This window comes from Solenopsis invicta, chromosome 9 (genome assembly GCF_016802725.1).
Source record: "Solenopsis invicta isolate M01_SB chromosome 9, UNIL_Sinv_3.0, whole genome shotgun sequence".
Lineage (NCBI taxonomy): Eukaryota > Metazoa > Arthropoda > Insecta > Hymenoptera > Formicidae > Solenopsis > Solenopsis invicta.
Window position 1 is genome coordinate 6,408,400 of NC_052672.1, and position 23,672 is coordinate 6,432,071.

General features: G+C 35.1%; 1 protein-coding gene across 5 annotated transcripts in view; it reads left to right on the forward strand.

The window, feature by feature from the left end:
* The window catches only part of LOC105199173 (apoptotic chromatin condensation inducer in the nucleus), a 100,637-nt gene that overhangs the window by 45,606 nt on the left and 31,359 nt on the right, over positions 1 to 23,672 (forward strand). For all 5 annotated transcript variants that reach the window (XM_011166139.3, XM_011166141.3, XM_039453377.1 and 2 more), the window contains 5 exons: positions 741 to 974; positions 8,972 to 9,321; positions 13,123 to 13,398; positions 19,000 to 19,321; positions 22,797 to 23,044. In XM_011166139.3, the coding sequence (XP_011164441.2) occupies positions 741 to 974; positions 8,972 to 9,321; positions 13,123 to 13,398; positions 19,000 to 19,321; positions 22,797 to 23,044 (1,430 nt within the window). The remainder of the gene's footprint in view (positions 1 to 740; positions 975 to 8,971; positions 9,322 to 13,122; positions 13,399 to 18,999; positions 19,322 to 22,796; positions 23,045 to 23,672) is intronic.

Consider the following 23,672-nt stretch of genomic DNA (forward strand, 5'->3'; position numbering starts at 1 on the left):
GATCGGACAATATTGCCAACGGGAGAAAAATCGATCTATGTTTCATCGCACAAATTAAATGTTACACTGTGCGTGTCGATGTAACTCGATGTAACGCTATGTGTAAGCTCATCTTTATTCAACGATGAGTCCAAACGCGACAGAATTCTCATTAAACACAGTGTATTCCCGCGTTTCGTGCTAATGATATTTTCGAATTGGTCTGCTTTTTGAAAATAATCGAACATGGTTAAGCGTCAGTAGAATTCCAAAATGTTATTGGTTACGATCGCGCAATCAATTATATTCGATTATATCCGATTATTTGAGGAAAAGTCCAATAATTTTAGAAAAAAATTCTCGCACAGAAAAAAAATAGTATTAAATCGAAAATTCATTGTTATTATTATGTTTGTTTAAGATTATAAATTCTTCAAAAAATAATTTATATTTTTGTTTATGTATGAAACAATAAATTGTTGATTTAATACTAATTCTTTTCAGTGTAGACAGTTTTTTCAGAACGATATTAATTTTAACAGTCGCGTTTCATGGTACATCAATATATCCACCTTGACACTAACTGATTAGTACCTCCACGCGAGTAATGTTAACAAAGGAACGTCAAGCTCGCGTTGTGTAATTAATTCGCAGCATTATTCGCACGATGCACCGATTCCGGTCCATTAATAAGCGGCATACTTGGTGCATATACACATATTACGGGCGTTAATCGAGCCGAACATATATCCTATTTGTAGGGCGTGCAAGCCTTTCCAACCAACGTGACACTGCAGCGATTCCTGGAATTGCATATCGAGATCACGGGAGAACTGCCGGACCCGACCAGCGGTCAGACCATGGAACGCTGCGGCGTCTGCTCGGAGAAGAGTTACTGTCAGCTGTGCGTGCACTGCGAGAAGAAATGCTGCCCCGAGTGTAAGGATGCGCACATGGACATCCTGCGACGCGAAATTGCGCGCATAAATTCTCAGGTACAATACTTTTTATACAATTGCTGTAAGTTGAAAAACCGAGAGAGACAAAGAAATAATTAATTGAAATAAGCTTAATCATGATTTACTAAAGAAATTAGGGCAATGAGAAATAACAGGATACTAGAAAAACAAAAGTTACTAATTATTAAATTAATAATTTGTCGACGTGTCAGTAGCGTGCAAATCAGTATTAATCCCGGAGTGCTATTAATTTCTTTTCTTATATTAACATTATTCTAGATGAAAATTCATCACTCGCATAAATTAAGTTTTTTACATTTTTTTCCAACTTTGCAGGTTGTGAGATGTTCGAATAGTTGTACTAACATTATTTTAAACAAAAACATTATTATAAACGAAATTTGATTGAATGTTACTCTAAGCTATTAAAATTTTAACAATGAAAATTGTGCTAAATTTGAATTGGCACTCAAGTGAAAACTTACCCACAGTAAAACTCTAGGATTAATGCTGTGACCATGAAGTAAAACGATAAATCCTTTTTTATTATTACCCTCTATCTATGTGAAAGAACTACGCGAAGGGTAACTACGCGAAAGAACAATTTTGCCGAAATTTACTGAAGCTTAAAATTTAGTTATTCATATATCTGAAAATAATTTTACTGAACCATCAAAATAACTATAATTATCCAAGGTACTCAAGCGTGATAAGCAGTGCTGCAAAAAGTTCTGACATTTCAGTAATAAGCTTGAGTGTCTTATATTATTCTGATGGTATAACAAAATTATTTTCAGATTTGTATCTAGCTAAATTTTTAAATAATTATTTTAGAAATACGAAACTTATCGAATATTTTATATTGTTGTGCTTATGTTTATATAATAATTTTAGTTTAATATTAAAACATTTTTAATATATAACGTTCTCATTTGTTTTTAATTCCACTATTATAATACAATTGGAAAAAGTGGCAATAATTAGAATGCTGACAGTAATTGAGACAGTTACCTTGCTTCCGTTGTTGTTTTTGTGCGCCGCTATCGGTGAAATTTTCCCATCTTACATTTGAAAGGCAAACCTGCCGCGACAAATTTTATTGTACCGATCGCAGAAACTAATTTAATTCACCGGTTCTATAACTAATTTTCTCTTGGGCTCGTCGGTTGTAACGCATTTAGGAAAGCGGAAACTGTTGTGTAACGGTATCCGGTATTGGGGATGCACTTTAAATTCGTTACATTATGCCCTTCGGCGTCCCAACGGAAAATTTATTGTCGCGCAACTTCGCGCATTGCAATTAACCGCTTACGGTAGGGAGGACGTACGTTGAAAGAAGGTTGCAACCTAGATTTTTCGTTTTCCATAACGGCTATAATGTCGTGTAATACGAAACCGTTAGTTAAATAACACAATCTTGACATCAACTAGAACAATATAAAATTACGAATCGTTAATTTAAAAATTTACAAGTTTACAACAATCAGTCTTTATATCACAGCAGAACTGATAAAATCTCAATTTTATTTATAACTCATATGCGAAAAGTTCCGGAATTATATAAGAATTATTATTTATATTCGAATCTGTATTTGTGAAAAATCAATTTATTCAAAACTTAAACAACGTAAATGAAATAATAGGAAGTAGAAACCATATAACTTTTTAAAATAATTTGATTAAGGATGTTTTGATTAAACAATACCAGTTAAAAATGATTTAAGTTTAAAATTTGCAGACTTCTTAGGTTTATTACTTTTTTTTTTAATTAACGACAAAAAATTTTGACCATGGATATTCAAATTGCGGCCTTGAATCAGTCACATAATAACGAGTAACTTATAATAGCTTATGTAACATAAATGATTATATTTTGTTATAATTTTTAAGCGAAAAATGGATCTATATGAACTTCAGCACGAAATTTATTATTTATTAGAGTTTTATTAGTAGATTTAAAAATCTGATTTTATATACAATTAAAGAACCAACAAAAAATTAAATAACTTTTAAATCAATAAGACACTTGTACACAAATTTTACTCAAACATTCAGGCGCAATAATAAAATAACTTAAAATTTTTATATATTTAGTAATGCTTTAAAATATGATACGCACATTCTTAACAAAGTTTTTGCTAGCTCAAAGTTATCCAAATTTTAAAACTGCAGCTTTCTTAGTTTTATTCGTTTTTTCTTAATTAACGATTAAAAATTTAGATTTTTAGTACTAAAATCTGATTTCCTAAAATCTGCTGCAAGAAGAAAACAATAAAAAATTTGTTTTTTAATAGCTTATGCAGCGAAAATGATTAGATTTTACTTTAGTTTTAAATAAATTACCTTTGAAGGAATAAGTACATTCAAATGTACTTTGCATTGATTAGAATTTTATTAACATATGTAAAAAATTTAATTTAACTCGTAATACTTTCTTATCAAATTGCAAGTTAGGGTTACAAAACGTGATTTTACGTACGAATCATGAGTAAACAAAAAATTAAATAATGATATTGATGTGAGCATCAATAAGAGAATTGTGCTTAAGTTTTACACAGATACTTAAACGTAACGATAAAACAATTTATGAAATTTTTATATTTTTGGTAATACTTTAATATGTAACACATGCATCCTTACAAAAAGGAAGCTGTGTTTGAAAATTTATCGTTTAATAATTTCGCGCCAAGAACCTTGCGAGACAAATTGTATGCGTCGAACGGGATGACATTGGGGGTCGTGTGAATTCGCCGTGTGTCTCCAGGAGCACACCAATGAATCTCGTCTATTTCGAGTGACGGAATAAACTTCGAGGCGCGATCGTCTTTGAGACAGTCCAGAGACACCGAGATCGCGCTTCGACAAGCTTATCGCTTGTGTAAGATGCACGGATTCGCGAACACATTTCAACGATCAAAGTTGCTAACACGACTCTGTCGAATCTGTCAGCTCCTCCTTTGTGCCTCATGGAAATTGCGCGCGCGTGCCTGAAATATGGGATCTCCCTGAAATATGGGATCTCCCTGCTCAGATTCCTCGAGAATCGATGCTGATCACCGTTTGTATTTCATTACGTTTCACGATTATTCAGGAGCGTGGATGCGAATCGATAAAACGCGGCGGACAACGGGAAAATGCGTTATTACCTATGTTAATGGAAAGTATTTAATTTCGCATCTTCTTTTATATTATTACAAATTAAAAGACGTGTTTTTCTTTAACGAAATTTTAATTGTAAAATTTTCCTGCGAAGGTATTTCAACGTTGTAAACAATTATGTAAAGCATTGTAATTAAATTTTTTCTTGAAGCGAGATAACTAGCTGTGATAATTGGTAATAGGATGCGTAGATGAAAGGCATCTCGTGGAATCTAGGACGCGCGGTGCACGTGAGCTTTCCGCTTTTTTAATTACATTAATTTATTTACTACGCGGAAGGAAGATGCGAGTTTTATATTCTCTCTGTGTGCACAGCCGTTCATATTTCATTCTCGCACGTTGTACGTTTTCCATGATTTAATTGGTTAATGAACAAATTCCAGCGAGTCCTTCCGAAGGCGACTAATAAATCGGTGACGGCCGCGGCGGCGCGTAGGGTGAATTTTGCCGGGATTTTAATTATTTAACAACCGGACTTCTGCGTCGCGAGGCTTTCGGCCGCACGGTTGATTCTGTAACGCGCCGAATCTCATTATTCTACGGACGCGCGATTGCAGTTGGGAATTTACGCGGCAAAATATGTACCGTTCCAGCCGCGCCAAATGCCGAGGCTTAATTAATTTTTATTACCTTTGATTTAACAGATGTCACGTGGAATATCGCGCAAATGTGCGCAACGTGCCTCGCGCACATAAAAAGCGATAAAGAATAATTATTAGAAGGCAGCCGGAGAGGGGGGGGCGGAGAAGGAGGGGAAAAAAGCTGGGCCATTTATTTTCCGCGGAACAACGTGTAAAATAATCCCACCTTTTAAAAAGCTCGTTTTATTTATTTTAATAGCGTCCGATTTAATCAATTTGAAAAGGACTCGGCGCAATGTTCCATTTGCGGTATAACACTTCGTAAAATTGCGTTTACGCTCGGCACGCAGAAAGAATGATATTTTTGGGCATTTTATTGTATGTATATAAAACGCACGCGGAAGAGCTATGCCCCGTCTATCGTGTGTAATTCGAGCCATTAATACAATTTTTCTGTTGCACTCCGGAAAATTTCATTGATTATCGCATTGCGCAGGAACAACAAATGCCTTCGTACACGTGCTCATTCGGCGCGCGTGCACAATATCCCATCGAAAAAAATTTGATTTGTTTATCTTAATCGTTCGCGATTTAACCGATTTATACAATTTCAGCGCCGCACGACAGGCTATAAAATCTCGCTCGAAAATAGCATCTCCTGGCGTTTCGAGCGGCCAGCGCGTAAAAGCCGCGCGGTCCCGTCGAATGACGAAATAAACGCGACGGAGTTGTACGTGGTAAAATCGCCGATGTGACTTGCCCTCACCGCGCCACGGCATAAGAAATTATGATGCTAATGCACCGAGAGATCTACCAACCTCTCCCGAATGCATTCATGTCCCTTGCACTTTTCTTTAACTCCCGGCAGAATAATAGAACGGCTTTCCCACGATTTTCTGGATTTATTCCGTAATCCAGGCACGATCCTATTCCCGTCGTCTCTCGGATGTACCTAGCGATATACAATTTATAGTACCGTGATAGTTTCATGATAATGATGGTTCTTTTCACAAAAAAAAATTCGTCACTGTTTGCCAAAATTATTTGCCGAATGTATACATTTTATTGGATTGTTGGTCTCTTTTATATTTGCATTTAAGAAATATTAATGTATTTATACAGTTACATTATATTACATCTTATATATAATATTATAATAATAAAATGATAAAATGAAATAATATGATGAAATTATTTATATATATTATATTACATTATATTATATTTTATCATTTTATTATTATATCATTTATTTTATTTTCAATACTATTTAATATTTTATAATTTATTTCCTGCACAAAGAATCAAAGAAATAAAGAAATTTAGAACATATATTAGTGAGCAAATGTTCAGTCAAAGATAAAAACAATGATAAAATATTCTATTCTAGCCATCGAATGTGTAAAGAAAAGTGGGAGAGACAACTACAGTCTACAAGAACAAATAATAGTATCGATGGTCAAATGAATGTGTTCTGATTAATGCTAGGATTAATTCATTGTTAGGACAAGCTGAGGACATTATTCAAGAAAATTATATTTTACTTTTTGAAAATATACAAAAAATACTAATTTAAGTTAATAAATATTTAATGCGAAATACTCCTTTTATCTATTTATTCTTCAAATTTTGCTAATTATTGGAACTTTTGAGCAGCACTATATACACGATTTCTTCCTCATAAAAGTATAAAAAAAATAATCAGACTACAGTAACTCTTACAATATTTTGCTTCACGTACTTCAGTAGTTATCGACAATTCTATTATTTTCGATTTGTTATTCTCGCAATATCCACGCAATATTTAATGTAACATTTATTTTTCTTGAAATGGGGAAAGCTGATGGAAAAATTTTCCATTAATTTGAATCTCTTTTAACTGCTAGCTGATGGGAAAATCTCCATTAATTTTTATCGTTTTAGCGATGCAATACCAATTCGCGTCACGTTATCAATTCGCCATAGATATTTGCGGTCAGATCGTAGATGTACACGTGAAACGAATCTTTCAATACGAATTGGGTGACAACACAGATACTCATGAATATTTCGAATCTTTCCATACCAGTTGAGTGAAATTACGCACGTATCTCAAATTTCTCGGTCATGGCGCTTTGGAATTGTAATACCTGTTCTCCGAGTGGTTGGCATACCGAAACAGTTAATGAATCAATTACTGCGCAAGCTGTGACTCAATCTTTTCTCGCTGAAAAATTGAATTATCTCTTCTGTCAGAGATCGCAATCATTAATTTTCAAATTAAATAGAAATTGCGATTTTTGTGAAACGCACATTTCTGTCAGAGAAACAATTACAAACGTTTTTTTTTCATCTTTATATATGATATTATGCTTTTGAAAATATTGTTTCTTCTTTTATATTCTGATGCATTTAATAAAAAATTACTCGAAGTTTTTTCCTACGCGTTACTGCAACAGAATGTTGTAAATATTCCGAGTTGTATTCAAACTACGTGATACTTTTATTTATATTATTTTTCGTCTACGTGCCAATGGCTGTGTTGTAATCAACAACATTGTAACCAATATTCCGTCAGTTCTTCGGGCTGCATTTTCCAATTTATATCTCTTCCGTAATATCATGCACACGTTTTCGACGTATTAAAGCTTCTTGCACAGTTCCGCTTTTCTCATCTCTTCGACAAATTTCTCACCAATCGCTGAGTACGTTTGTTTAATTTTAAATACAAGGTATATCACGTAGAATATAATAACTTTTTCATTTTTTTCCAACATTACCTATTGCTACATCTGTTGTAATATATATATATATATATATATAAAATACACAATGAATTATTGGTTCTAACTTAACTATCGAATCGTTGAATATATATATATATATATATATAAAATACACAATGAATTATTGGCTATAACTAAATCTTCGAATCTATACGAATCGTCGATTTTGCAAACACTTTTTATAAACAAGTAATTTATAGACGGCAAATAAAAGAAGAATATCTCATTTTTTTCTCATTTGCAATACGAACGATTCAATATTGATTGTGTATCTTGAAAATATTTTCTACAAATATTTACATGAATAATTTCCCTCTAAATTATAATTTAAGGAAAATTTTCTCTGCATTTAGGGAGGAAAACGTTATTGATTCGGATCAGAAATGACTCATGTCAATATAATTGATACACTGTTAAATATTAAAAGATCAAATTTAAACTAATTTCTTGAGTTAAACATTATTTTGTCATTTTTAACTTTTATATGTCAAAAATATTTTAATATAAAATGTGATATAATAAAATGTAATAAAATGTGATGTAATATAAATGTGATTGTAAAACACAACTATATCTAAATAATCCGTTTCTATAATTAAATTGCTTAGTTATAAAGTAATTAATGTTTGTATTATCGTGTGCATCTAGTGAATAATAAATTAAGTTTAAATCAAATTGAATACATTTTTCGAATTAAATTAACTCCATTATTTCAGTTAAATTAACTTTTTTTTAACAGTGGCAAAACTGAAACGATTCAAAGAGTAACTCAAAATGGATACAATCCGACATTACGAATTTAACAGTGCACACAGACAGCGTAATTACATTTAGCTCACATGTGCCTATGAAAATATAATGTTCTTTCACAGAGCATAAAGCACATAACGTAAAATTGCGAATTTTTTTTAAAGCCCAACGCTAAGATATTCATTTGCCTGGACTGTTTATTATTTCAACTAGATTTGCTTCGCGTTCATTCACATACGTTTGCCTTCACATACGTATATCTAGGCCATGCAGTTATAGCATAACTATAATGAAGCCTAAATATAATCGTCGAGACGTTTGTCTGCCCCAAAAGCATCTAAAATGAGAAATTTTAGTTTATATGGAAGCGTGCTCCCATATATGATTCCAAAAATATTAGGAATAAAAATAGAACGTTTATTGAAAGCAATTGCCATGTACGATTCCAAAAATATTGAGAATAGAAATAGGACATTTGAAGCATGTAAATGGCACTGCACGTGGTATAACCCATTCATCTTCGTACCATTATCCATTTCGGTCGGGCGTATTTACTTTTTATGTGTCAAATCCAAACTTTCTAAGCGACTAAATTTGTCTAAATAATAACGTTTAATTTACATTCATAATCGTGATAATTAGAGGCGTTTATCCACGCCCACTTGTCATTTGCATAATCGATACTGCAATTGCGATATCATATCGCGCTTAAGCTAAACGCGGAATTGCATTTCCGGCTTGTCAAACCCGTTGAGTTTCCGATTGTGCGTTCTCGCAGGTACGAAGGGGGCTGCACAGGCTGCAGGACGCGCTGGCCTTGGTGGAGAAAAACACGCTGGGCCTGCAGACAAACTGCGCCTCTGTCGCCGAGGAGGTGGACGAGATTTATCGGAGGCTGAGCAAGGCTTTGAAAGACCGCACGGAACATCTGCGTAACGAGGTCGATCGATACCTCGGCACTGAGCTCAGAGGCCTGATTCAGCTCAAAGAGAATCTCGAATTGGAAATCGCGAATATCCAGAGCAACTGCGATCTGGCGGAGGCGCACATAAACGAAAATGTGCCGTGGGACGACGCCGAGCTTCTGGACACAAAGGAGATCTTCCTGCGTACGGTGGAATTTATCAGGTTTGTCTCCATTCCCGTAATCTCCCTTTTCTTTCCGTTGCCCGCTCGTTAAAGTCCGCGCGCGCCCCGTACGATTTATTATCGGCTATCCATTCTACGGCCTCCCTCTTTTTTTTTTTGCGGCACAGACCGGAAACAAATCGTTAAATGAACGGTTCCGTCTCTTCCCCGCAAGCTATTTTACTTCAATTTCGCGGATCCCCGAGTAATGATTCACCTCGATTTTATTTATTTTTTTAATAGCGCCCACGCATTATTTCGTTAAATTATCGCAGCAATTTTCTTTTTAACAGCATTATTTATCGCAACTATGTTTAAAGTTTAAATGAAACGGGAAACACTGCATTTACAGTGTTGATTGTTGCGCAGAAAATATTTATTTTTTATTAATAAAATATTATTTTTTATTTGTCTGCAAAATACAGCTATCGAAAAATTAATGATGGTCTTCAGTTGTACCGCGAGATAATAAATAATCGTGAAAACAAGGCTAACAGCGACATTTTTAAACTAAAAAAAAAAAAGGTTGATCGTAATAATTTCAACGCTGTCGAGATGAATATACCGATATTGGCAGCAGCCATATGAATTCCAACGGAGATTTGTGATAATAGCATCGAGAGTGTAGCGGAAATCCGGCGTTATAGCTGATGTAATTAACGTTCAACATTACCATGCACACCATTGTGAAATATGTAACGCGCGCAAAATCTGCCGTAAATCACAGACGTAAATCGTGCCGCATAACAAAATTGTACGTTCATTAACTCAAGTACAATAATCGTGTTAAGCGAACGACAAAACGTCGAAGGGCGCATATTTCAATTGCGGAAATGGTAGTACGCGAAATCGCGCGATCACCTGTACCTCGATAAAATAATGCGCTTCGTCAATAATTAAGATCATTGAATTAACATCGCATTACGTTGTGAAACAAATAACGCATTACGCGTCTGTAGAATTCTCGCGTTTACCGGGCCGTGATAATTAGACATGTAAAGCGATTCTTTCCAGTACATTATTTAAACGAATCCCCGCCGCGGATCCTAAAATTCTAGTTCAGTCAAGTAGACGTGTCCGATATTGTGCGGACAATGCCGTTAGCAATAAGATTTCCATTTTTTTCAGTTATTTTATTAATGTCAAGCGCTATGCAAAATTAAAAATACGGAGTTGAAATTAATCGCGCGTTAACGCTTTATTGCATAAATTTTTCTGAGAAATATATTTTACTGAATTTTAGTACCTCAGGGGATTTGAGATCGCTGATTGCTAATTTGAAGTTAAATAAAGTTTTATTAAAATCACAATGTTAATTGGAAAGAACAATTTTACTGAAATACAGATCTGAAAATAATTATGTTGAACGAATACATTTAACATTGTATCGGTTGTTTAACTTGGTTGCTAGAATGTTAAAACCTATTTAGCAGGATTATCATGCGTGGGCGTTCTACATAATTATTTTGGTAGCAAAAATAAAATTTTTTTCTGATTTGTACTTAGCTAAATTTTGAGATACCACAGTAAAATTGTTCTTTCCATTCAAATTTCAATATTTCTATTGATAATCATATATTGCCGTATTTGATGTACCATTTAAAATTTTTCAATTATGAGCCTAAAATTAAAATCTACATTTTCAGAAACATTAATGTAAAGTTTTTCAAGACATGTTTATTATTATTATCATTCTAGCATAAACCTTTTTATAAAAAGACTCATACAGCACCGATTATTGCAGAAAGCTTTCAACCTTTCACATTTTACGTGTAACAATTTTGGAAGAATTCTGCAAAATGCCATATGAAATATTGAAACAGACACGTTTCTAAAACCTATTACAATGTACTAAAATTGAAAAAAAAAATCTGAAAGCAGCACAAAAAATCATCTTGACGTTAAAATAGCGTCAAAATAGTTCCAAAATAAATGCTAAAAGTGACTTTTCAATCAATACGATTTATTTTGATATTATTTTGACATTACAGCGATTCGTTGTTCTATTTGGGTACAGCCTGTAATAATACAAAAAGCAACAGATTGTTGTAATTAAGGGAGATCGGGGCTCGTTAGCACAGTTTCCACAATTTCATTATTCAACAATTTAAACAACAAATTATTATGATTAAATTGTACTAATATGATAGAACTTTTTTCTACATTTTTATTTTGCAAATTATTCTGTGCATGGTGTAATTCCTTATACGAGAAATACGAACATGCTGCATTTTAGGCTGAGAACATTGGCAAATATTATAGTATAAGTTACGATAAACTCCATTAAATTAATGAAAACGAAAAATAAAGAATAGATTTTAAATATATATTTTTTGGTAAACATCGCCCGTATCTTTAAAAGTTATTTTTGATGATCGAAAAACAAAATACTATTATAAAGAAACAAACGTAAATTATTTCAAATACAGCTTGCTTTAATATATGTAGAAATATTAAATATAACGTCTTTTAGAGTCAAGTATATTTAATTTTGATCATGGTATTATAACAAATTTCTTTTATTATTTAAAATAATATATTTATGTTTTCTTTTAAATAAAAACATGTAATTTAGTTTTTTTCTTAAACTGTAGAATTAATACGAAATTTTTAAATGTTCGGTTTACTTTCTTTATCTTTAAACAAATTTTTGTCTTTCTTTGTAATACTTTTTTTATTTAAATAAAATTTACGGAATAGTACTTGAAAAAGAGATAATTTGCGATAACTTTTTCATTGTTTCCTTCGCCACGTAAATGGAGCATAATGCCAACTTGCTTCTTGCGCCAACGAGCCCGGGGTTTTCCTACATGTTTTGTTCTCGGTGCTTTCTATTGTATAATTAGACTATAAGATGGCAACAACTATACTAATCGATTAGAAGTAGTAAGACGTTAAATGGCACATGATATTTGCCTTGATACTTTAATTTTACGTTCCTTTTAGTTTGAAACAGCTTATTTTTATTTTTATTTTTTTAGTTTTATAATAAAAGCACTCAGCGTATTTGATATAGTTTACATTCTAACTTTTCAGTTTTTCAATCCTTCGAATAATAAAATTAAATTAAGAAGTAAAGTTAGAGTACTTCAGAAATGATATTTAAATTTATTATATTCACAGGATTATAATTAGCAATATTTCAAAAAGATTTCAGTTATTTTAGTAACTTTTTAATAATATTTTAGAGAGATTGTAGATTTTTTTTTCAGTAACTTTCAGCAATTTTTCTGTAAGATTTCAACTGCAATAATCACAAACATTTTGCTATTCCAGAGTTACTGTAGCTCAGAATGTTGCAGACATATTTCGCAACTTTTATGAAATATTTTACTTCGCCGTTGAAATATTTTTAATTGTAAGATACGTTTGTAACGTGTTTCAGTGTTGCATGAAAGATATTAGTTTCAACTGATTTTTTGCTCATAATTTATTGTTAATGCAAAATAATTACATTTGTTATTTATGTATTCATTTATATCGAGTCTTAGGAACATAACAATATCAAATATGTTACGTAAATTAATTTTATAAACGTAAAAACATAAAAAAAATTGCAAAGAGATAAGAGTCACATATATGTGATACTGTGCAATGAAGAGTTAATCACGCTTATAGAAAATAATGTTACTAGTAACACGAAATGACAAGAAGATCAATGTTTCTATCATAATTTCTTTCGACTTGGCGCGATATAATCCGCAGCATGATTGTTATCGATTTCGCGAAACTTAATTCGCACAGTCAGTACGGTCTGTCATATCTCTTGGCGGAATGAAGATGGACGATTGTTCTTCGCAGGAACTTCGAATACGAGGCGGGGGATTACAACCGGCGAGTCCGCTTCGTGATGGCGCACGATCCGAATCAGCTTGTCCTTCACGTGGCGGGTTACGGCGAATTGAACATTAAACCGGAAAGCGGAAGCGGCGGATTGCTGGGGAGCTCCAGCAGTTTAGCCCCACCGGTGGGCTCTCCCGGTCTTATGAGGAGCAAGAGCGATCACCGCCTCGCCTCGCAGTACAGGCAGCAAGAGGAGGAACGGCTGGCCAGGAATCGATACGTTCCCGAATACGAGTAACTATCGCCATTTCTTACGTCTCTCTTCTCGGGCGCCCGATGCTGTCCGAGTATTATTCCCTAATGTTACCAGCGATGCGAGAAAAATCGATTGCTTTCGCGCCGTGTTGTTCCATCTTGAGCCGATTGTTTGCGGCAAGTACGGATCAAGTCCCGTCACATCGTTGCCGTGCTCTATTTCCTTCTAACGTGGGTTTACGGGAAATGATCGGGACAGTTTATTTATTTTTCCATTGTATTCCATATACTTGTCCCCATTTCTTGATATTGCGCCAGTAATATCGACTTACAAAACGATATAAATTTTTCGGAAAGTAATATCATACATACATGTACTTCACGGAGTTCGGGGAAATATGTAGTACAAATCGATTGGGAGGGGGAGGAAAAACCGTTCGGCACGAAATAGAACTTTTTTCAGGAAAGCTGCCTTGTATAAGCCTCGACTTCTAGACCGGTACCAGTCTAAGTAGATTACAAAAATAAATGTCCAGACGGGGAAACCATTTCTTCCGCTATTTATCAGCGAGATCAATTTGTCTCGGAGCCGATTAAAAACTGCAGGACGGTTGATGGAGGGACGAGGGGTGTGTGTGTCCTTGGATCGTAGGGCGACCCGAGATCGAGCGCCGCTACTTAATTTACGGCGCCGAGATTTCAGTCTGTTTTCGAAACGATAAATCAGCCGTCGCGGAAAATTCGCAGTCTTATTTACGGGACGAGACGAGTGGCGCGCTGAGATGACCGTGAACAATTTGCGGCTCGTACAATTGCGACCGATATATTTCTTCGGGGGTCGAACCGTGGGTGTGGGAGGTGAAACTGTTCCAGGCACGCGCGCGACGTTTTATTGTTTATTGCTACTATTGAAAGTGTAACAGATTGGACCGATAATACGGGTAACGTGGCTTTTTACTGCGAGGCGCTAGATAGTGGAACGTATTAATATTCGGTTCGCGCAGCGGCGCAAACGACGCAAGTATGCCATCAGATCGGCGCGCTACAATAATTGGTACGTGCCTAGCAAGTGTTTCTCGAGGGTTTAGGGGGGGACGTATTTACGGTACAGTTTGGCCAATCGGGTTAACTGAGTCGATATCTTTCATCGGATCCGTGCTTTTTCAAACAGCTCGTACAATTTCGTCAAACGCAACGGCTTTGCTCGGATTTAATTCTCGTTAGCGGTCTTTATTACATTCTTTATTGCACGTTAATTATTCTCTAAAGTGCAATTTTTAAATGTCTCTCTCCTTCTCTCACGCGTATTAAACGCATATTAAATAATGCAATTGTCCATTGCGATTATTAATTTTAATGGCACGGTCGCGACACGGGGAAAAATATTGCATTTTAATTATTGCACGCTTTAATGTTTGATGAAAAATATATTTGGGCAGCAAATAGTTTTAATCGACGGTAGGTATAAAAAAATGTTCAAAAGTAATCATTAATATTCACACCTTAAAAAAGCTCGCATTGAAATGACCACAAAACTCTTGTGCTACAATATACTTGCAAATTTATACCGCAAAGAACGAGCTACCAAATGCTGAGCGAAAACAATCTCAATTAAATCTTTTGTTAATTAATTCAAAAATAATGTTATTTTTCCAAATATTTAGTAAGTATTATCAGACGGTTGATTATATGTTCGATAACATTTGGTATTTATTATTAAACTTTATTTTCGGGGCATACTGTAGCTTTAAAAATTTCTTGCACAAGATTTGATATTTTTCAAAGCTCTGCCGAAAGAAAGAAGAAAAGTGCACTTTCTGAAATACCTTGCATGTTTATTCCGACGTTATAAATACGCGTGCATCATTTCGGCATTTTCTCATTTTCTTTGCCTCTTTCTCTCCTTCGCACTGTCTTTCTCTTTTCTCTCTTTCTTTCTTTTCTTCTATTCCGACTCAAAGTACCTTCAGCTTGGAATAGGCGCGTCGAGTTTAATTGCTGCCTGTTTCATGCAACGTCGGTCGTTAGAGCCCCTCATCGGGGCGTTTTATTAAGCGGCCTCGTCAAAATGTAAATTAAATGCTTTAGGTACGCGCGAGCACGTATTTTTTTAGTAATTAACGCTCTCGCGCACTGGCAAAGACCTACTTCACGTACGAGAATCGCGGCCGTCCAGCCCCGTGCCGTCTGTTCCGTTTGTTATATAATTACGACAATCGTGATCGTTTTGTGCGATTATTAGAGAAAATACCATTATTTGCGAAGGTCTCATCAATTTGTCGGTCGCGCTCACGAACCAGATATCGTTCGAATTGTAAATGAATCTCATGCGATGCATTTCCACTGTCCGCAAAACGTGCGCGCGCGTGGCGATGTTTATTTTTGACACTTGCCTTGTGATATTCGAGCGAAAATTCCATTATTCGTGCTTTTTTCACAATACGTTCTGAAAAACGCGCGTTTCAATCGTTTCTCTTTTTGCGCGTCGCCCGAAAGGTTGAAATATACAAAAGGCCGTTATTGCCGTCGCAATTTCTGGCGTGTGTTCTTTGCCGGCGTTTTGGAGCGTGACAACGCCTGATATCATATCACGAAAATGTAGTTAAATGGTTAAGTGCCTAAAATCGATAATGCCGGATGATAGTGCAAATGCAGATAGGCGGATTAAAAAGTCAAAAGGTTTAATACGCAAATCATGCCTATACGTTAACCTATACATATTTTTATATAATTGTTGCAAATAGAGAATTGTATACAGCATTGGCTAAAATTATGTGGCACCTACATCTATTTCATTCATCTGAATTTTTTTTATTTGTATTATTTTAAATTGATCACTAGCAATATATGTACATAAATTTGAAGAGTTTTTTAAACGTAAAATAATTCACATTTGAATTTCTGTTTAAATCCGTCCAGTTAAAAAATATAAAGTGCCTTACAATTTTGACTAAAGTATTATATATTTACATATATTATTGTAGTGTTAAGGAACATTTTTATTTAGTCTTATTAAGATAATGATAATTTGTCACTTTTTAAATTAATTCGACATTAATTTAATAATTTATAAATTTCAAAATGTATTGCACATATTTTAATATTCTAAATTATTTATCTAATTTAAAAGATAGTAATATAAATTTAAAAGGTGGTAATATTAAAATGTTATTGTATAAATTTCCTCGACATGATTCCATACAGTTGAAAAAATTGATACTTCAAGAAACAGTCATTGTTTGCTGAGGATTTCTTAAATCTCTCACTAAAAATGCAAGACGTCAACTTTTTTAATAACTACATCTCTCAGATCAGAAAGCGGTCAACTCTCAAAGCTCGCGTCTAATTATTTATCTTTGGCCATCCGCTTCGGACAGATTTTATTGCAATCTGTGAACGAGGTTACTTCTCACAGAGGATTTCGTGGAACGCGATATTGCAATTCCTCCGACGAATTGCTAACATTTCAAAGTGACTTTGATTAAAAGACCGATGCACATCTTGAATTTTTTTTGGCGATTTTTGACGAAGATTATTATTGTATAGAGTGAGTATCCATTCCGGAGTCTATTGTACTGATCGATTTTTCGCTACACGTACAGCTAATCAGTTGCTACACAGGAAATCGATTAGTAAAGAGCATTATTTTCTGTAAGATTTATTGATTTCGATAAGAAAAAGAGAGAGAAAGAACAGCGTACAAAGTTTGTTTTAACTTTTTAAATTCTAATTATAACAACGCGTATGTACGTAACAATTTAGATTTTTACGCAGAATATTTACGTGTTATTTAATTAAAATTTAATATTTAGTTCTTGTTAAATTCTTAGATACTTTTTTAACGTCATCATGTCTTAAAATTGATATCATTGAATTACCTGATTAAAATTCAGTTTTTACTTGCAATGCTTTAGTTAAAATAAATTTCATATATATTTTTCCGTCGAAATATTATATGGCGCTGTTGCTGACAGCGTTCTTTGACATTTAAAGGGTTAAAAGATAAGGCCGAAAATTCGGTAAGTCCTATCAACGAGCTTTGAGGGAATATCTGAGAAGATGATATGGGAATAGAAGAGGGAGATCCCCTAATATCATTTCGTCCTGTCATCGGCAATCCTCCAGAACGTCCTCTCGAATCGAACTGAGATAATCTGACTATAAAGCAGGTCGCGTTTCAGTCTAAAGGTAGAGCTTGTCATTGGCTCCCCTCCTTGTCATAATTTCAAGTGACATATATCAAAGACACGTGTTCTTGCAAGATCTGCTCGCGAGAAAATGATAAGTTGTTATCCGTCCTCAGGGAGAGGAGACAGACACTTTTTTTATTTTTACAAGATCCGAGTTGATATTGTCTGACCTTTTGCTGACTTGATCTACTTACAGTGTCCAATAATATCCAATATAAAGTATTTACGTCTCATGATATTTATTTAAATATATTTTATGTTAAGTAAGATGACAATATTAATATTATTTGACAAAAATTTCCGCTCGCGTTAGCATATGTCCGAGCGATCAAAATGTAATACAGTAATATACTTCATTTTAGACGTGCTTCGATTCTTTTTCGATTTTTATTGTTGCCACAGAGTTTTATCCAAGAAAGTTAATACTTGTTAATAACGCAGTTACAGTTAAAGTAACTTTTTTTCAGTAACTATAACTTCGTTCTTCTCCTTCTATAATTGTAATTCAACTTGGTTTTTTGTGACTAGCAACTACAATATTTAATTTAGTAGTCGCTTTTACGGTTACTTTATACATTTCAAACTTATTTCGCAACATATGGTCTGCATGCGACAGGGCGGAGTGATATATCATCTTCGAGAATAGCTGTCATATAATCATTAAAGTTGAGACTTTACTCTTTAAAACAAACTCTGGACAATTCGTTTACGATGATTTTATTACGAAGTTTGAATTTATAGCAAATTTTTTTAGCGGGGTAAAATAATAACTTTACATTTTTGATAATATATTCCAAGTACAAATATTAATTTGTTATGCAATAAATTATTAACCTAGTTAATATATCAAGTATATTTTTATTACATTGATATTTTATTATAATAAGTAATGTAATTTAATAATGTTAGAAATGTAAGATTCTTGTATTTAAAGCAGCAATACGTAAACATTACAAAAAATTGACAGAAATATAACTGAAAAGTAATTTGTTACATTTTTTATAACTATAACGTGTTACTTACGATAACTTTTTTTTTGTAACGGTAACTAATTATTTTTTGACAGAGTAAAACTGTCACTCTTTCAGTTTTTCATTGCTACAAAGTAACTTTCAAATCCTATGTCTTACTACAGATTTCTTTATAATAATAGCATCTGTTACTTTATAATAATAGTGCTGAATCATAAGTCTTACTACTATTATTATTAAGATCCTTAATCTGAACTTTGACAAGGGACACGTGTTTCTCGCGTGATAAGGCTATTCATTCCATTTATATAATTTATCGATCCGCGTTTAATTCATGGAGAATTGTCAATGGCGTAAGGGGAAATCACTGTCGGTGATTTCTCCAGATCCAGAGTCACTTTCTCTGTAATGGTTCTAATTAATCGACGTCGCCACTGTGTACGCGTGTGTATATGCGTGTGTGTATATGTGTGTGCCAGGTACGACGCGCCGGAGTACGAGGTACCCAGGAACAAGTCCAGGTACAGGAGTCGATTTATGCGACATCGGGACGGCGACGATTCCGACGGTGACACCAGGTCGACGGTGAGATTCACGTCGGCGCCGCAGGAGTCGTCCAGCCTACGTGAGCGCGTCTTGGACACGGAGGACGCCGCGCGCGGTCCCCTGTCAGGCATATTTCGTCTGACGGACTCGCCGCGGGTCATGAAGAAGCTGCAGGAGTGCGAGCGTGCCGGCAAGAGGAAGAAGGAGGAGCCGGCGAGCCAGCCCGTGCCGCAACCGCAACCGCCTAAGCCACAGGTTAGAACAGCACGCTTCTGACAGCCTAGACGTTAAGGCCTTCAAAGCTAAAGTGGATCAAGGTCCAAAATTTGGATTTACTTGCGCTTCCGCTTATCTGAAAATTGATCTTTAGACTGACTTTGCAGATGAGACCTCGCGGATTGGAAACCCAATCTATTTTAGCTCTGAACAGTTTGTTAAGTTGAAGCTATGTATTTAGTGGTATATAACATGTGTGCCCTTACAATACACGCCCGCGATAACTGCGAACGAAAATATCAGTTTAACGTTTGGATTGAATTAAATAGTGAAGAAGAGTTAATTCTGTTAATTCCTGCCATATAATTTCGATTGAAATAATATTGCCGTTCGTACGAATTGCATTTAATAACGGTGGTTCGTTAACAAGAGTTTGAGAATAACTGGTGTACTTGGTAAGTATACATTCTACATATTTCTCTATTTCTATGGTAAATAATTGATATGCCTATTGAATGAAAGTCAATACGTCGAGATTAACAATGCAAATGTTTAAAATCGTAGTTGAAATTATGTTTTTGTTTGGCAAGCTCAATGCGCGATGAAAATCTCGAAATAAAATACATATAACGTGTAACGCGCACGTTTTGGACAAAAAAATTATTACATGTCATAAATATATACAGCTTTCGTTGCTAATAAAAATTCAAGGTGACAGTGTAATCCAGATACATTTGCTATATGCATACAAAATACATTTTTATGTTATATATGAATTCTATATAAGACCTCTCTCAACCCTTCGTACATATATATATAAGCCATCTTAGGTAGTTCTTACATTGGGATATCGATCTGTGCCTCCCACGACACCAACTTCCATAAACATCCGCCGTGTTATGATAGGTTTCGCATTAAAAACGCGACTGTCCCTGGCGCAGGGTCATTATTTCGATGCAATGTGTGCTCGAGCAAGCCGAAAAATCTCTGCTAAATTATAGCGATACGTAAATAACACGTCGAAAGACTACGTACGAACGCGATTGTTGATAAAAGCGACACTGATACATCGTTCCGTGTTTTGCGACAACAACATTTTTACAAAAATTCGCATCAATAGATCCGTACCAATCGACAAATAATCCTCGACGGACAACCGTGTTTTTTTTTTATCGATGTAACACATGGTTACACCATTGACCCATTTGTTTTCCTCCCTCGACGTTCATATTTTAAATGTTGATGCAGCACGGAGCTCAGTTGATTGAATCGGACAATCGAGCAATCGTCCGGCATCTCTATATGCAAATCCGCTGGCCGACGTAAATTTTTTTTTTTACGCCAAAAAATGTGCACTCTCTATAGAGAAGCGTATCAGTGAATTTAATCGCCGTTCCCTGCTTATCGATACACCGTATATCACCGCGTCGCATCAATATTTAAACGGCTAAGCGTCAACGATACGGTTAATTTACGGCCACGGCTGTGTTCAATGAACGCTATTTAATTAGCCTTGCATGCACTTTTAGAAAATACTTGGAAAAACGTCGTGGTCGCTGTAATTTAATAATATCCGGAGATATCAGTAATACGCAAAGATCTAAAGTGCATTAACCTCTTTATGTTGAACGAAGAAAGTATTTAGTACGAAAGATAATTTTCACTTTCTTCTCAGTGTGTAAAAGAATAAAGTTGTAAAAAATGTACAAATAATATGATATAATATTGTTATTATATTGAAAAATCCGGGTTTCTGATTTGGCTTAGAAATTTTGATCTCGAGCTAACAATGAGTGATTATAAATAATTAATTAATTAAGGGAGCATACACACTTAGGATGGGTCAAAACGAGATCTACTTTGCAAATTTTTTATATAAAAACGAAAAGAGATGTCGTGTTTCTTCCATACCTTTTCCTATTTAATATTTAAGCTTTATTAAAAAATTATATGACATGGCTTCATCACTTAAATCATACTTTCCAAACATCTAACCATTGCATTACACTATCTTAAAGGCTCGACCGCTCGACGTACAATTTTACACACGTTTTTTTTTAAAGACTAAAAGTTTAACGTAAACTTTTTTTTTATGTTAATTTTTGTCGCAGGCAAACAAAAACGAGCAAAATTTACAGTGATAAACCGTTACGTCGACTTTGACCAGATGCCAATTTGCTCAAATGCAATATTTCAAAAAACGTTACGTCAAATATTAACTCCATGTTTCAACTTTATAAAGCTTGCGCTATTTTGCTTTCTGATAAATCCTGTGGGAGCAGCAGTGACCATCGTTTTCAAAAATACGATAGGTAAACTTGAAAGCAACGTCGTTTTATATCATTTTTTAATAAAATTTAAATGTCAGATAAAAAAAATATGATCTTTACAATGGAATAAACACAACTTCTCTTTTTGCGTTTTTTCATAAAAAAAAAAAAAAATGGAAAATGTGTGTGTGTGTGTGTGTGTGTGTGTGTGTGTGTGTGTGTGTGTGTGTGTGTGTGTGCTCCTTTAAGAACCGCTTGAATGGCCGTTTGTGAATTTGACGACATCGTATTTATTTTTGACAGTGATACCTCCGCACTTTTGCGCAAGGAATCCCCTTATTATGGCAGGAGAAATAAACGGATGGGCACGAACTCCTCATGCTGACGGCCAGTGCAACGAACGAAATTTGTTCGATGTCGCGCATCCCATTGTTCGGATGATAGCGGCTGGTGTCAAAACGCTCAATGAACGTACAAACACAAATACCGACTCGTACACGTAGGCAAAAGGACCGTTATCTTAGTCCACGATGATTTATACGAAGTTACTACCACGCGTGACGATAACGAATGAATGTCATTCCTGCGAATGCGGTCAACACAGTGCCAATCATTATGTGAAATATATAGCGTTAATTTTCTATGATTTCGCGCGTGTCAGTAGAGCGGATAGCCGACAATACGTGTGTACATATAGATAGGATATTGACGGTAGTGATAGAGGGAAAGAGTAATATATCGAGTGAATTGACCCACGTCATCGAGCGTTGTATTTTGTATGAAATACTGCGAATGTAAGGTAACAATACAGTAATTTTACACTTTTATTATTACGTTTCATCTCATTACGCCACCCACTCTTAATCCCATACCACGCACACCTGCTTATTATCGCGTCGCGATGTGTATGTATGTACACTCGCGGGGGCTGCGCGCTGGGCGCATCGTGTAATTGCCGTGCCGATTCACGTATTCGCCACCTGTCGCGTACGTGCCATAACGTTGCATTTAAATGCACGTGCGGATTTCGCGGCCTCAATAAATCGCGCGTCGCGTCGAGCGGCTGGCGCGAACGGACACCCCCCGATCGTAAACCCCTCGGCACTCGACTCGGGGAACGATCCGGATTGCAAATCACGAAGGGAATTGAGCGAGGTTCGATCGCGATTACACCGGCGGCGGTGGAACGTACGTGGCGGAACGCCACGCAGCATTCTCGCCATAAGTGATTTTTTCACGCGCAGGTACAAGTGAGAAAGGTACCGACCGCGGTGGCGAGACAGACCAGCGAGGACGACGAGATCTCGAGGATCAAGAAGCAGAACAAGAACGCCGCGGCGACCACCACCACCACCGCCGCCGCCGTCCACGCCGAGACGGTGGAGGAGAGGCAGCCGACCTCGACGCCTGCCCCCGTTCATCCACCGCCACCGAGGGAACTTCCGGAACGGGAACCCGAGGAGCAGCCAGTTAGGAGACCGGCCATCGCCAGGTAAACGAACGGAACTGTCAAACTTTATTATAAAAACTCTAGCAGCCAAGTTAACGTAAGAGAATTATCCAGTTAAAAAGTTTTTCTATCTGTACACATGATTTTGTTCTGCGAATTTCTTTTCTTTGAAAAGCTAAAAGCACTGTAGTTATTTAAATACATTTATTTAATTAATTAGAATAATTTTTTAAGAACGTTTTAATTTTACAGCAAAAGTCTAAAGTTATCAGTTATTAGCTAAAAGTTATCAAAGTTTTAAAACTGCAAGCTTCTCAAGTTCATTATTTTTTTTTTATCTTAATCAACGACAAAAACTTTTTGTCATAATATCTAAATTTTGGTCTTGGAGTATAAAACAAAAAATTTTGTTTATAATAGTTTATACAGCGAAAATAACCATATTTTGTTGGAGTTTTAAATAAATAACTTTTAATCGAGTAAATAGATCTAAATAAATGTTTTCACGAATATATATCAGAATTTTATTTGTATGTGTAAAAATTTTGATTTAATTCGTAATGCTACTTCGTCATCAAATTTGCAAATAAGAGAAAGTTGCTGGATGCATACCGATTTTCTAAAAGTACCTTTTTAATATTTTATATTTTTATTTCATAAAAACAATATT